The 17,223-nt window shown below is 32.0% G+C and overlaps 1 protein-coding gene and 1 long non-coding RNA gene across 4 annotated transcripts in view; one reads left to right on the top strand and one right to left on the bottom strand.

Moving 5' to 3' along the window:
* Positions 1-645: 645 nt before the first annotated feature.
* LOC139519518 (uncharacterized) lies at positions 646-6,127 on the bottom strand. The gene is made up of 2 exons (XR_011663614.1): positions 5,639-6,127; positions 646-976 (listed from the first exon to the last, which is right to left on the bottom strand). It is a non-coding gene; the product is annotated as an uncharacterized lncRNA (long non-coding RNA).
* A 4,157-nt stretch (positions 6,128-10,284) lies between these two features.
* The window catches only part of LOC139519519 (exportin-7-like), a 39,334-nt gene continuing 32,395 nt past the window's right edge, over positions 10,285-17,223 (top strand). For all 3 annotated transcript variants that reach the window (XR_011663615.1, XR_011663616.1, XM_071311637.1), the window contains exons 1-6: positions 10,285-10,342; positions 12,548-12,694; positions 14,627-14,720; positions 15,278-15,348; positions 15,626-15,721; positions 16,766-16,843. Coding sequence is in view for 1 of the 3 variants with exons in the window: in XM_071311637.1 (XP_071167738.1) it covers positions 10,328-10,342; positions 12,548-12,694; positions 14,627-14,720; positions 15,278-15,348; positions 15,626-15,721; positions 16,766-16,843 (501 nt within the window). In the remaining 2 variants the exon portion in view is untranslated. The remainder of the gene's footprint in view (positions 10,343-12,547; positions 12,695-14,626; positions 14,721-15,277; positions 15,349-15,625; positions 15,722-16,765; positions 16,844-17,223) is intronic.

Here is a 17,223-nt window from a genome sequence, read left to right on the forward strand (position 1 = left end):
AGAGTATTTGAAAGACAACTGTTTTTTGGAGCCCAAATATAAATACAAAATATAGAAAGTTTATTGAGATTGCTGCTTTGGTGGTTTTCATAATGACATTTTAACAATATGTATATGCCAAGGATATATTATTGCTCCAACTACCACCTAGTGCTAAAACTCAACACTACCCTCTAGTGTTTTTACTCAACATTACCCTCTAGTGCTTTTACTCAACACTACCCTCTAGTGCTTGTACTCATCACTACTCTCTAGTGCTTGTACTCAGCACTACCCTCTAATGCTTGTACTCAGCACTCACCTCTAGTGTTTTTACTCAGCACTACCCTCTACTGCTTTTACTAAATACTACCCTCTACTGCTTGTACTCAGCACTCACCTCTAGTGCTTTTACTCAGCACTACCCTCTACTTCTTTTACTCGGCACTCACCTCTACTGTTTTTACTCAACATTCACCTCTACTGCTTTAACTACGAATAATATAATCATGGTAAATCAATGATCTATATGGAGCAACTACAAACACATATCACAAGACATTTTTTTACCACTCATAATCATTGGGAGAAATTTCAAACACCAAAGTGCTAATAGTGACTGGCTGAAAAGACCTGATCAATTCTACCATAGTATAAAAGTACATATAAATGATAAAGAATTTTATTTTTACAATATACAGTTGTACATGTCAAATTGTAAACAGAAATGACAATATAAATACATGTAGCATGATCATTTAAATTCCTCCAAACAAATTATCATCATTGAGTCTTGCCTCTTTCTCTTGTTGTTTAACAGTTTCTTGTGCTTCCTTTTGCATCTTTTCTAGTTTCTCCAATGTCACAGATTTTAGTGGCAGAATTTTTGGTTTACATAAAACTACTGTAGGCATATCCTCTTGGTACAGTAAACCTTGTTTGGGTAAGACTTCTTTCAATAAATTCTTAGATTCAGGCATTTTTCACTTTATGTTTCCTACAATTAAATAAGCACATTTTATTGAATATTATAAGTCATGATAGTCGTACAGAAAAAATAATAGCAGATTTTTAACAAAAGCTTCTATTATAAAAAAGAAATATGATGTTAACATTTGAAATTAACACTTGCAAACTATCATCTTAACTCTTATACACAGCTACATGTATCAACAATCTAAGATAAGATAAGAAAATTTATTTTAAGTCTGGTTACATGAAATACTACAAACACAAACTCTGTAAAGCTTTTTGCCGACATCTACAGATCAATAGGTTGTTAATAGAAGGCATTTTATCTCATTTTAACCAGAAACTCCTCATACAAAACTTTCTCCTGAGTATTGTGACTCAAGGTTTTTATTTAAACTTCCTTAATGCATGTTTTGATAAAATCTATGTATTGTGCCCCCTAATTATTTGATCATACTAAAGCTATACAACATTTCAACTGCAGTTCAATAAAGAGATTTAAAAAATAAGATAAGATAAGATAAGAAAACTTTATTTTGATTCGGCATAGGTACAAATAAGCAACACAAGCTCTAAGGAGCTTTTGGCCAAATATAAAAACATATAAATAACATAAAAACAGTGCATTTTGACACTAAAAACAACCTGTAATACAAAGTTGAAATCTCAAATACATAGCATACAATAAAAATAAGCAAAACTCTTGAAGAATTTCTAATGTTTTGACAGGGTATCACTTTAAAAACTTACGAGCAGTGGTTAATTGACTATAACTAATGCCCATTTGACCAGGTGTTGAGCGCTATTTGTCTGCCCAGGAACATAGAGATGTTCCCAGGTCTGTCATTCCTGGATGTCGAAAAGATTCCCATAAAATTTCGATGTCACAAAATATCTGACACCACAATGTGATTGTATTATGACGTCAAAACAGGATTTGTTACTATTTGCTTTAGGAAAAACGATACTAATACACTTTCCCAGCTTTAGGTTGGCCTTTTGTGTACCCAAGGCAGGTGAGAAAGTCAAATTAGGAGCGCTGTGATTGGATGTAAGGGTACAACATATTTTTTTTATTTATCTATGAATAAGGCCAATTAAAATTAATTGCTAGATTTTCGTCCCCACCCGCCCCTCTGAAATTGTCCCGCCCCGATTTTTGTTATTTTGAAAAAATTTTGATTTCCGGATTTGTTCATCTCCGTTTCCGGTAACCGTTAAAAATTGTGTTTCCTTCCAAACTTCCTGTTTCAAATTTGGAAATAAAAATTAAAAAATAAAATCCTCCCACCCGCCCCATTTTTTTCAAAAATTTGGATGAAAATCTACTAATTAATTTTAGTTGGCCTAACTGCAGTGTGTATATTTACAATATAAATTTTGAAACCTATTGACATATTTTCTTGAGAATTATTCGAAAAGACTTTCAAAATTTCATAAATTTGGTGCAAAATGACGGTGGGCATCGATAACATAAGCAAGCTCCGTTGGAAATTGGTCATTATACTATTTGGCTTCAATTTTTAGAGTAAAATAATAACATGAATAAAGTACTAACACCTGAACACCACACATAACTGTTTTATCCAGGTTTTTTGTTATAAAAAGTTGTAAATTTAGAAAATGTAAGTATTGTCGCCTATGGCAGAATAAATAGTACCCTTTTCCCTATAGCAGCTTTTGGTATCAGGTCCGTTCCCGCCCAATATAGTTTCGCACCTTACACGTTCGCACCTCACATTTTCACCCCCCACGTCCGTTCGCACCCTACATGTTCGCGCCCAACTTTTAATAATATTTAAGTTAAATTGTTAGAAATTATTCATATGAATATAACAAATAATTGTATTCTTTTTGAATAAAATTTGAGAATTTATTGAATAGATTTTTTTTTTTATCAATCTGCCATGATTAATTATTAAATGTTGATTATGTATGATTATTGCTAATTGGTATTTATAAACAGCCTAACTTGGTGTTATTGTTTACTGTTGTTTATAAATCATGATTGTTGTTTTAAATTGCTTTGATGTAAATACTAATAAAATAAATATTAATTATAGCAATACACTTACCATGCATACCAGTTGTTCAACATGTTATCAGATTCGCACTTAATTGACTAGAAACAGTGAAAAACAAATTATTTCAATACACTCACCAAAACACGATTAAGAATTATTCAACACACAAATGAAATAGTTGTTGTCAGAATAACATAATCTGACTTAAAAACAAGGACTTTTTTTTTATAAACTTGTCATGACACAAAAAAACTTGTCAGTATCTCAAATTATTTAGAAACAATGGCATATATATTTATACCAATACACCTCCAAGAAATTGGTAAAATTGGGTGCGAACGAACTTTTCGCAAAATTTGAGTGCGAACATGTGGGGTGCGAAAGTGAATGGGGGCGAATGTGGAAGGGTGCGAACGTGATTGGGCGCGAACAGACCCGGATTCGCAGCTTTTTACAGCCGAAGTGACAATAATTCATAATTCCCAAGGCAACATGCTGGGGTTTGTCATTATTTGCTGTTTTTTATGGGTTCCTGAGGTCAGAAAAGCCAGCAAATAGTAACAAACCCTGTGGGTTAAGATTCGAAGTGACATTTTTATCTTATTGTTATAAAAAATATATATAAAAAATGTAAAAATTGAAACTTAAAAAATTGTACAATAAATTTCATAAATAAATTGAAAGTAAAAAAAAAAAAAATGAAATTAACTTAAAGCGACCTTATACAGGCATGCGCCGGGAAAATCCTCAAAAATTTGATGGTATTCCGTAACTAAAAAAGACATACAGTTAGAAATATAAATTATATTGGACGTCAGAGTCACTGTGCTTAAACGGCTGTGGGTAACTTAAGTTACCCACAGCCCAAGATGGAGCCGCCTTGCGTCGGTTAGATACTTTTCTTCTATAGAATAACAATACCACGAATGCATCAATTAAACAACTGAATTTAAAAGTTGTATTAATCGTTTAGGGAAACCCCTAAATTGGAAAGGTGATTAAATTCTACAAAATAAACGATCACAGCACGATTTTAAAAAACACTTAGGCTGTCCGTAACTTCAAAACAACTTGTCCGTAACTTTTTTCATCATACCAATAGAGATGTCCGTAACTTTCAAAGAATCGACATACGCGGATGTAATGTTTAAACTGATGATAGAGATTGCATCGAATACATATTCACAAAACGAAGTAGATGTCTAGTATGATATAATTCATTGTATCGATGGAAGACAAAATTGGGAAAATATGAAAAAAATCACGATAAATCCGCAAAACTCGGGTCTCATTTTGTATAACGTCAGGGTACCCGAATCGCCTAGTTCGGAGGGTTGTTTCCGATCATAGCAGATAAACTGTTGAAACATCATTGTTCGTTTTTATTTTTGATCAAGTAGACTACACAAGTATTTTTTACACATACATGTAGCATGTATACACTTACTGATTTTCTGCCAGCAACGACAAGGGTAGCGTGAATTCGGGATTTTGGAGGGGAACCCAAATTGCCCAGGCATGCAGTGGATAGACTATACGAGACTTAAGTGCACAAACTTTTCCCGTCTTTTTGAAAAAGCCAAAAACACTTTTCTCTCATCCCCACACAAACAAATCCCATCAGCATTGACAGTAAAATAAAAGGGGTGTCAATCTGGACACACTGGGACGTTGCGCACGGTGATATTGCGGCACCCTGGCCAAGATTTACAGTAAATGGGAAAACTTTAAAAAAAAAAAAAAAGGACATTTTGTATAAATGAATAAACCTAGTTTTACAGCTAGCTGCATATTTCATTTGTATGCAAGTTGCATCAAATCTCATTAAACTGAATAAAACTAAAAGACACAATAGGTAAAAGTCAGTGACAATAAAAGGAAAAGAGCAGTCAACATAGTGTAACAATTCGACATAGTATATAAAAATATAAATAACTACGTAGGACAACAGGGTAATTTAATAGTCTAACAACCCCTGATAAAATACAAAGAGAGAAAAAAAAAACATACTAGGAAACATATTCAAAAAATCATAACACTATAACTAACTGGTGGGATGTATAAATACCGAGCCTCGTCAAAGAGTAATCATCAAAATACACATAGAAAGAAACAGAGGTGAAGGTAAACCGCAAACATATAATTAAACTCAAAACATTAAAGAGTATGGAAAAGCCTTGGTCTGACAAGCGAAAAACGTCGATAAGACGCACATCAGTAAATAAAAGTTCAAACCATAACCAGGAAGGAGTACCACAAACCCCACATAAAACTTCTGGGGTGTAAGTATGATGTTAATTGTCTTCTAATTGTCGAAATTATAATTCTTAAAATTTTAAATCAAAAGTTACCCACATCTAAAAATAAAGTTACGGACAGTCTGCTTAGTTTCGATAAAAAAGTTACGGACATATTATGCATTTTTTAAAGTTGACCTTGCGCTTTAGTGAACTCTATATTAACAAATTTATGGTAATTGTTAGTCATTTCTTTATTCAAAAATCCTATAAATATTTACATTCTGCATGAAAAACGTCGCAAAAGGTACATTTTGTATGAATTAAATATCAACGAGTTTAGAGTCCGCCATCTTGGGCTGTGGGTAAGTTACCCACAGCCGTTTAAGCACAGTGAGAGTAATCTCGGACTAAATGTCTACCTACTTGCTTCTGTCTAATTTCTGACGTATTTCAATATCTTATATGAGACGAAGATGTGTTTGCTGTGTCTTATTAATACCAGCATGAAGTTTATGACATCTCTATTTCAATGAAATGGTATTCAAAGATGATTTTTTGGAAAATCTTGACGACAAGTAAACAATTTTTTGACCGGAAGTTGTACGTACAAGGACCAAAACTGGCGAGGAAATGATATTCCGGATTTTACTTTTGATCTAGTTAAAATAATGAGTTTGTGTTCGCAAGAATGTCTTGAACAATTTAGTAATCTTCCGATCAATTTAAACGTATTTTTTTGTATGAAACGCAGGCCAGAGTACGATTTTCAATTTTGAGGGGTGGGGCCGGAAAATAAGATATGGTTTTCCCAAATTGTAAAACGGGTTTAATTATTTTCAATTACCTTTTTGTGTTTGGTTTAAACTTGGCAATATTTTATTATTAATCATACAAGTCGTTTTATAAACACATTCACAATTAGGATTCAGAAACAAGCAACCAGTGCTTATATTAATATGTCTCCTTGTTAAATTAATTACATTTTACACAAACAAATCAAAAATGCATGCTCTATTACATAATAAAAATATCAGTGATAATGTCAGTTGAGTTTCATAATGAACTGAAAAGAAAAGAAAAATGCAACTGATAAGACGCAACGATGATTTTTAATACCTTTTAATCAATGACATGAATTCAAACAGACCTAGAAAAATCATTATCATACGTACTAGCCTGTGAATTTATATTTATCATGTTAGTATCATGTTATATATATATATATATGATCATCTAAGGAATTTTAATGATTATTAAGATGTCGTCTATACTAGACCAATAGACACGAAATGTTGCGCCATAATGAGTACGTGCATTCTTTAACGTTTCTTTAAAGCCCTTTTGTAATTTGGATAGGTGTTTTAGTATGTTATGAATAAAATATGAGGTTTGAGCCGAATCATTGAACATAAATTTGGCAGCTAATGCCCCTTTAACATTTTGGTTGAGACTTCATGATCTGTCAGGCTCATGGGTAGTGTGAATCATGGTTTTATAATTATAAATGAGTGGAAAACTTCATTTATGTCGGTTAAAAGCTCATTAGAGCTTATGTTTGTCTATGTATGTATACCTTGTCGACACTTAATAAAGTTTATTTATAAAGAATATGTTTGTCGTCGTCACGCGGCAAGTGCTGCTTTCGGACAATCGAATCATTATGGCTTTATTGTTCAATTTCATATCAAAATCCTCTAAATTTACAATTTACAGTTGGAAATGGTGAAATTGTGACTTGGGGAAACTTTAATGATTAACAAAATGTTCCTTTTATAAAATAAGCAAAATTTAAGTAAGACTCGGTCTCACTAATTAGCGACAAGAAGCGTCAAGAAGCGACAAGAAGAATTATTTTGGCGACAAGAAGCGACAAGAAAACTTTTTTTTTTATTAAAATTACTTAAGACTCATTTGATTACATCATTTAACCAGTTCAAAAGTATATGTTACTGATTACTTGTTGAAAAGGACACATATGAGGGTCATTATAAAAAAAACCATGCAAAACTATGTTATTGGGTCTTTTCAAGTCACAGACATGAAAATATATCAAAATAACACTTGCATATGTTAGAAATGAATGTTTCGTGATACACAATATACAGTTTACAGTATGAAATGTTATAAAAACATCCTTAATGTTTTCTTAAACCCTTGGAGATAGCCTGAGAATTAACTGTTATTTTTTTTACTATTAATCCTTTCAGACTTAAAATAGGACTATCATTAATATCATTTGTTTTTGATTTATAACTTTTTATTGCATTTTGATACATACAAACCTTTTTTTAATGATTTAGGAGGTGTATGTTGGTTTTATAATAAAAAAAATCACCAAAAGGAAATGTTGCATTTTTTAAGTCAATGGTGTAACCAAAGAACAAATTAGTGGGATAAGAGTTATCTTTCGCAAGATTTTGGCATTTACAACAGTTTCTCCCTTAGCAATATTACCTGTGAGCATGTTATGCAAAAAGAAAGCAAACAATTATGTTGAAAATTTAGTGAAAAAATCTAAAAAAGTAAGTGAAAGCTATATCATAATTGAAAATAGTGTCCATGGTGAACCCTTATAATTTTTTTGTTTTTTAAACATTTCCTGAACTTTGAATGATGAAATATATTGATTATAGAAACATTCACCAGTAACAACATATAGGATAGGGGAATGGAGCACTTATTTCGTAACTTAATCTTAAAATACACCTTAAATCATTGGTGTTACTGTCAATGGTGAGACCATTTTGATAAAATAACACCATTGACCAGTTTAGTAACACCACTGAATATATTATGACAATCAGCATTGTTTTGTGTTTCTTTCATGCGTAACAAGCGAAACATCATATTATTTACGAAAAACAATACTTATTTAACAATGTTTTAACAATATCATGTATTGTATACACAAACAAAGTTTTCACAAACTGATGTATGCTGGTAACACCAATGACACTATTTAGTCCCACTACTGACATTTTTAGTTATTGATGTTATGTTATATAATTTGAGATATTTTAGCCTACGAATTATTTTTTCATCTTTTTCTTTTGCTCGGTGATCTTGGTTCTGTGTTCAGTACTTAATAAAGGTAAAATTTGAAATGTGATGTCAATGGTGAAACTTTTGTGTCCTTGGAGTTACTGAAGGGTCAGTGGTGTTACTATATAAAAATGCGACATTTTTTTATTTTCATTCATAAATATAAGTGTTTTTAGGTCGTGTACGAAGGATTATGTATATTATTATCATTTAATCTTACACAATTCACATATATTCAGTTTAAGTGCATTTTTTAGTATTTACAACGGCCATGATTAGGACAGCCAACTTTTTTTACGGCAATGTTTTCGGAAATTATGTTTGAATAGAATGCACAGCTATATGAATTATGTCAAGAAGTCGTAATTCTAACATAAACAACAAATTGGAACAGTTGTTTGATGTTAAACAATAATATTTAGTAGCTAAATGTATGCTTTAAATTGGTAACACCATTGACACGATTCTATTAAAGCATGACCTAAAATTGTTAAAATTGAAGGGACTCTTCATATTTCCCATTGCATACTTCTGAATATCGTTGCTACCATGACTATAGAATAGCGTGACACATTTAAATGTTTTAAACCATGACATCATTTTTCAAAATGTTATCTCGTCGAAATTTGCACTTTTTTTGATAATGACCCATTTAGGAAGAAAAAGGACACAGGTTGTGAAGAAGCAATATAAGATAGGACTTTATATAAGGTCACTGAGTCAAGCCTGGATAAGTTGACCACACATTTTCTATATGCATGAACCCTTGAAGTAATATGTTAGTTCCTATATATAGACGTCATGATGCACAGCAAAGTTTTTGTCTCAATTTTGGTGGTCCATGTTGACCCTTTTTACCATCATAATTTACCGAACCGATAAACATTATTTTAAATTTATTTAAATCGGTCAATCATGCTTTAATTGTATGCCATGATAACGGATGTAAGTATAAAAAGAAGATGTGGTATGATTGCTAATGAGACAACTCTCCACAAGAGACCAAATGACACAGAAATTAATAACTACAGGTCACCATACGGCCTACAACAATGAGCAAAGTCCTTACCGCAAAGTCGGCTATATAAGGCCCCGAAATGACAATGTAAAACAATTCAAACGTGAAAACTAGCAGCCTAATTTATGTACAAATACAATGCTCCGCAGGGCGCAGCTTGATACGACCGCGGAGGTCGAACCCTAAAAAGTTGGGCGGCAAGTTTGGACACACAATCCAAGCTTGATACAGCTCTGAATTTGGATTTTGATTAAATATTTGACACAGCATAGGTTTCTGACACAGAATGAATGTGGTATACGAACTTAAAAGAAATTAAATTGGACATTTACCTATTATGGTCCAATATCCAAAATCTAAATACATGTTTAGATTCAACATATCAAATAACCCCAAAAAATAATTTTTTGTTAAAATAAAACTAAGTTTAATGTTGGACCCTTTGGACCTTAATGCATGTAGACTAATTTACAGTTAGATTCGTCATATAAAAAACCCTCTATAATTCAATTTTTGATGAAATCAACCAAAGTTAAATTTGGACCCTTTGGACCTCAATGTGGACCAATTTAAAAACGGGGCCCAAAAATCCAAAATCTTTTAAAATACATGGTTAGATTCAGCATATCAAAGAACCCAACGAATTCAAGAATGAAACCCCATTAAAAGATTTGTATGTTTTATGCTATGTCGAATCAAAATAAAGTTTTCTATATCTATGTTTATTTCAGAATTATATTTTGATATTTCAGAATTATATATATTTTTTTTACTAGTATCATAAAAGTACTAATATAAGATTGAACAATATATGTGAGAAATTTGTCCCTTAGTTAAAAACAATCTCGATAACATATACTTTTAATATTTTGTGAATAATTTGAAAAAATTTGCTAGTAAAGGACTGGTAGATAGCTTTGTTAACTCTTGTCTGTTGCCAAATACAATAACTACCTTCATCAGTTAATGCGTTCCCACTACGGAATGGTATTAAATTTTAGCGAAACCTCGCACCTGCGCATAACAGATTTTGGATTGAGGGGAAAACAAAAATGGCGGAAGAGCAGGTGAATTCAAAATAAACCTCTCTTCTATGACAGTGCATTCATGTCATTATTAAATGCATTGCAGAAAGTGTACTGCATGCTCCAATACATCATAATAAGTTTGCCATGCGTTCTTATTTTCATAGTGTCAGCGATTTTGCGCAAATTAAACACGTGCAAGTCCAAAAAAATGAATATATGTCAAACTGAAAAAAATGTTCGTTTTTAAAAAATAAAGTATAAAAACTCACATCAATGACATGACAGTAGCGAAATAAAATAGATTGTTCTGTTAAGTAATATAATTTATCAATATTACGACTGTTTCATTGCCCAAGAGCACAGAATTAATTAACATCATTCGAGCAGATACTTTTCGGGAGTGGATTCAGTATCAGGGGAGATAACTTTTTAAATTGATATTGAACTTTTCGTGTCCCATTTATACTAGTTTCGTATATGAAAATGCTACAACACATAAAAAAAAAGCACCGCACAAAAATCTGAAAACAACACATTGCTCAAAGTACCCATCTGTGTATACTATAATTACGATGTTACATTTTTCAGAACATTGGAAGGTTTTTATGTATCTACAAAATATGAGGCGTTATCTCAAATTCCAGAATCATTACTAAATTCCAATATAATTGAAATTATTTAAAAAGTTGACAAAATTACAAATTTCACAATGAAATTTAAATCAGCAGTCTCTGAACTCAATATTTGGAAAATTTTAGTAATTTAAGAAAAAAGAAGCATTATTCACGCCTAACTACGGGCCTAGCAGCCCATGCTTTTAAAAATGCTTCTGATATCATCTTTTAAATCGTCTTCAGGTTTAAAAAATTACTAAATTTCCAAATATTAAGTTCAGGGACTGCTGATTTAAATGATCGTGATGAGCGTGGCCAACTTTGAACATGTTCAAAACAATTGTGGTGCGGTCGTGGTGAAATCAGGATGTAGTATAAGCATAGTGAGTGCACAGTAAGATCACAAAGGTTGCTGTACCATCGTAGCGACAGCGTCGCGAAAGCGTGATTCTAGTCTGGGAGACTGCGCTATGATCTCACAGCAACTTTACTAGGACCATCCCGTTGTTACCGCGACCCGAACACGCTTCCACTACGACTATACCACGTTCATATCATGCTGGTCTAGACCATATATGACCATCATGCTCATTGACATTGTCATATAGAATTTATAAAAGCTCTTCAGCATTTGTTAGTCTGTATGTAATTTGAACCTCTTGTCCTTTATCTTCAACATCTCAATCATTCTTGACACATCTGTGTCATCACTACTATTGTTCACTAAAGCCCTGTCATTTGATTTTGATGGACCAGCAATAAGTTGTGATTCAGGTTGGATTGGTCGTTCCGACATATATCTTCTGCATTATGATTTGTTACTATCAGATCCCCCTCTGCCTCTACCACTACCATTACCCTTACATAGATTTTGGTTGCATGACTGCATTGTTTCCGAAAAACTCTACGTATCAATGAGAAATAAAAGGAATGTTACAGTATTTATATGAAAACGATGTTGACGTTATTGCTGGGATTGTAGCTATATAGTAAGATCGCTGTACGAAAGTGGTATAATCGTAGTATGGGGGTAAGAGCTTGCTATAATCGCAGTAGAAGCATGTTAAGATCTTGTTACCACGCTGCTACTGTGTCCATAGCTAATTATATAGATATTTAATAGATTCAGGTCCAGAATTATAACATTTGATCATAATTTGAGAATGAATTGTTGATTTGGAAATATGTTATTTTGATCACACAACTCAATATTTTTTGTTGATATCAGTTTACCCAGACACAAGCATTTGTTTTCATTTTTACAAGACCCCAGGGCTTTCCATTGAAGTCGGTAGCCGGCGGATTTCCTCCATTTACGGTGGCTTCAAGTGCCGGCTACTTCACTGACAAAAATATAAATTCAAAAAGAAAAAAATATCTTTTTCAAATGTTTACAGGCAGCCGAGAGACGTATTGTCGCAAAGTCGCGGTCTCGATAAGCTAGGATGAAAAGTCAGTGTTTACCTTGAAAATTCACAATTTTTTTGCATACTTTAGGTAACAGGTACATGTATGCTATATTGAGCACCTTATTTTGAGCATTCCAAATGTTCAAAGCGAAAAGAAGAAAACTTAACAAGAATGTATTTTAGTGTACTGTCTTTGAACATTATTTTATTAATTTTTGTAGGAGCTTCTGCAGTTAGAAAATCTGTGCAAACAGTTGTATGAAACAGCTGATACCAATCTACGCTCTGAAGCTGAGAAAGCCCTGATACAGTTTGCGGAATCACCTGACTGCCTGAACAAATGTCAGTTATTATTGGAAAGAGGAAATGTAAGTCTACAAACAAAAAATACTGCCACCACTCAGCAGTGATGGTTATATGGCAATCATCTTTTCTGTTTTTCCAACGATTATTTTTGTCTTACTTTTCTTAAATACCACTAAACAGAATGACTTCATATTTGGTAAGCAGTTTGACAATGATTAGTTGTAATATCTGAGCACTCTTAGGTCTGCTGTACACCTATTTTCTGTATTAATGATACTTGATACATGAACAAATTTCCAGGCCCAGGCATCTGCTATTTAATACACTTAAAAAGACCCTTCTGTCTACATGTATATTAAAATAATTAATTTAAATCGCTTGTTAAAATGAAATACAATCTGTACATCATGTACATTGTTTGTCAGAAATGCATTATATGGTTTCCAGTGTTCTAGCCAGGATTTGAAAAGGGCAGGGTGCTAGTCAGAAAAGGGCAATTTTACACGTAAATGTCATTCAAAAAGGGCAATTTTACGCGTAAATGTCATTGAAAAAAGGGCAATTTAACGCGTTAGATTAATTTTACTGGGAAAAAGGCAACTATTTAAGCCTCAACTGTGCACATAACTTTATTTTATGCATCCTTGTAAATTCAAGTTTCAGTTAAAATGGAGTAATATATGTCAATACTTTTGTCACAATTTTATATGGTCTATGGTCATGATGCTGAGACCCTTTTAGGAAGCTGTTTCCTTCATATTATACAGTTGCTGTTACAATACCAGTCTCACCATGAATGTAAACAGATGTTGGGATTTTTTTATACTTGATTGCACTTGATAGAATATAATGAAGTGAATATGTAAAATATAATTTTCAAAATATTTATTTTTGAAGTGTATTCAAGTGAAAATAATTTAAATTAATATTCTAATATGCATTTGCATTAAATTAATTTTATATTTAATCCTTTTATGAAAAGAAACATAAATTTAAGGAATATATTGTGAACAGGTGATAAATAAGGGGAAGTAACTCATTTTGTTGATGTACACAAATTATGTATGACCTAAAGCTAAGGTTATTGGTGTTAATTAACAAGGTGTTTGACAAAAAAAGGGCTTGCACTGCACCCTGTTCAAACGTTGCAGCTAAAACACTGGGTTTCATTCTATTGATACATTTCTATACAACCGCAAAAAACATTTTGGGATCGTATAATGGTATGATGTATGCGTCATCGTCCGAAGACACATTTGGTTTCCAGACAATTACTTTAGTTTTTAAAAGTGAATGGATCTCTATAAGATTTTTTAAGAGGGTTAAATACCACAATAGGAAGGTTGGGATGAATTTTGTGGATGATGGTCCCAACTGTTTAGGATTTAGGAGCCCAAAAGAAGCATTTTTCTAGTTTCAGGATAATAACTTGTATATAAGTATTTTGACTGCTCTGAAATTGTAACACAATGTTTAATACCACAAGTAGAAGGTTGGGATTCATTTTGGGGGTTATGGTACCAACAGTTTAGAAATTAGGGGCCAACAATAAGCAATTTTGTAGTTTCTGGACAATAACTTGAGTGTGAGTGTATGGATCCCTCTGAAATTTTACCACAAGGTTCCATATCACAAAGGGAAGTTGAATTTTTGTTTTGTGTCAGAAACCTATATTATGTCAAAAATTGGATCACAATCCAAATTCAGACAGTATCAAGCTTGAATATTATGTCCAAATTTGCCCCAACTGTTCAGGGTTCAACCACTGCAGTCGTATCAGGCTGCACTCAGCGAAGCATTTTATTGTAGGTTGGGTATATGATAGGTCATTTACATTAACCATTTTAACAGTGTCTGCCATATCAGGCACTAAGCATCATCTGACCTGAGATTCAAGCTGGAACTTTGAAACAACGTAGTTATAATGTAGTCTATTTGTGTAAATATGGTCATAATTAGTATGATTTTAAAATCTTTATTTGATTTACTTGCAGTCTCCTTATGCTCAGTTATTGGCAGCCACAACTTTGACAAAGCTTGTCTCTCGGCCTAATTTAACTTTGCCACTAGAACAAAGAATTGATATACGTAAGTATAAAATTCTGAAGAAATTTTCTCTTAAATTCATATGAATGGAGAAATCTTTTCAAGACATTAACAGACTTGAAGGAAAATCCATAATCAAATATTTACAATTTGAAAAGTTTTCATTAGGTGAACAAGATGCAATTATTGATTTAGTTTAAAAGTTCAGCTGTTGAAGATTGTCTTTGAGGTTCTGATATTGTATTAAATCTTTTTATAGTAGATTTAATTTAAGGTGAGGCTTCATTTCTTAATGCATAGCAGACAAATTAATACTTTTTGTCTACTAAACAAAGTCTGGTGACGTGATTATAATAATCAAGAATACAACATGACTACATGTATGACAACTGATCTCATATTACCTTATGAAATATTATTTTAAGACCTTTTCCAGTCCTTATTCAATATATAAATAAATTTAGCAAAAAAGTTTCACTTTATTGTGATATTGTATTTGTTGCATAAATAAATGGGATATTTATTAGATATTTAATCGGAAACATTGTTTTGTTTGTTGAAAGAGGGTTATATCAACACTCTTTTTTTTATTTTTTCAGGGAATTACATATTGAATTATTTGGCTACAAGACCAAAACTTGTTCATTATGTTCTGCAGGCCTTAGTACAGGTATGTTAAGAGAAATTTTCACATGATAATAACAAACAAAAATGTAAATAAGATCAATCTTGTATGTGAAGGCAATTGTAGTATTTATTAAAAAAAAAAGTAGTTATCTCAGGTGTTCAATGCATAGTTGTTTAACATTGTATTCCTTTAGAATTCACAAATGATTTAAAACATAACTTGATACATAAGTATTATTGAAAGATGGTATGTTTTAAAAAAAATATAAACAATTACAGTAACTTTTGATTTATGTTGTTTTCATGATGTTTCTTTTCAGTTATTTGCCAGAATTACAAAACTTGGTTGGTTTGATGTACAAGATGAAGGTTTTGTCTTCCGTAATGTTGTGTCTGATGTCACAAAGTTTATTCAGGTAATCATCTTGAGCGTAGTTTAGTGTATTAACAATCTAAGTCATCTTTTGTTTGCCATATGAAATAGTGATATTATTCTTCTCATAAAAAAAATGAAATTCAATAAAATAATAAAAGCAGTCAGTTAAGAATCAAATTATTACTATCTCATGAAGCCTTACCATATGCATGAATCATTATGTTTTCGGGCTTGTATCTATGTTAAGTACTATGTGAATCACTATGGTTTGAAACTATGTATGATACTAAATGAATCACCACAATGGTTTGAAACTATGTAAAATTCTATTATAATAAAATAAATCACAATCGTCTGAAACTATTTAAAATACTACTTGAATCACAAGGATTTAAAACTTAAATACTGCATGATTCAATTTGACTTGAAATTATCTTTTAATAGGCTGTCAAAATACTGCATAATGCACAATTAATGATTTTAAATTTTATTTCTATGAAATATTGTCAAAATAATTTAATGAATCACCATGATTTGAAACAGTAAAATACTACCTGAATAACCATGTTTAGAGGTTGAAATAAGGCATTAATCACCATGTCTGGAGTTTCAAAATACATCATAAATCTCCATGATTTGAGCCTTTAAAATACCACATGAATCACTCATTAAGGCTGTTAAATGTGACATGATTCACCATGATTTGGGACATTTAAATGATAAATGAATCACCATGATTTGATACTAAAATAATAGATGAATCACTATAGGCTGTAAAATACTTCATGAATCACCATGATTTGAGATCATAATTAATTTATGAACTTTCATGATTAAATACCTTAAAATACTACATGATTCACTATGATGTGAGACGGTAAGATACTACATGAATCACCATGATTTGAGACCTAAAATACTTCATGAATCACTATGTTTTGAGACCGTAAAATACTACATGAATCACCATGGTTTGAAACTATGTGAAATAATTTATGCATCACCATGATTTTACAGGCTATTAATAACATTTTAAACTTTCATTATTGTACAAGTATAATTGTAAATCATTATGAAATTGCAGAGTGGATCAACACAGCATGTGATGATAGGTGTACAACTGCTGTCTCAGCTTGTCTGTGAAATGAATCAGCTTAGTGAGGTATATATTTTTATAAACATGATAAAGGTTCAAATATGTAAGAGGGTTTTACAAGCAGAAGCTAGTTACACCTAGAAAAAAAATAGCTAGTAAAGCAGCATTTTGCATTGAAATTTAACTATTCGGGCCACATCAAATGTCTGGTTAATAAAAAAGGCTCTGCAGTCTGAATATTTGCTACTCCAAGATCTTGTACCATTTTGCAAGTCTGACCTTGGCCTCATTTACATGGATTATTGATAATTTAAAGTGTATGTAATACTTTCAGTAAAACCTTAATATTGCAGACTTTCATCATAAATTCGGTCAAAAGGTTAAGGCAAGACATTTCATTCTAAGCACTCTTGTCTAGTTCCAGTGTCCATACAAAATTTGAATCT

The sequence above is a fragment of the Mytilus edulis genome, chromosome 4 (assembly GCF_963676685.1).
Source record: "Mytilus edulis chromosome 4, xbMytEdul2.2, whole genome shotgun sequence".
NCBI lineage: Eukaryota > Metazoa > Mollusca > Bivalvia > Mytilida > Mytilidae > Mytilus > Mytilus edulis.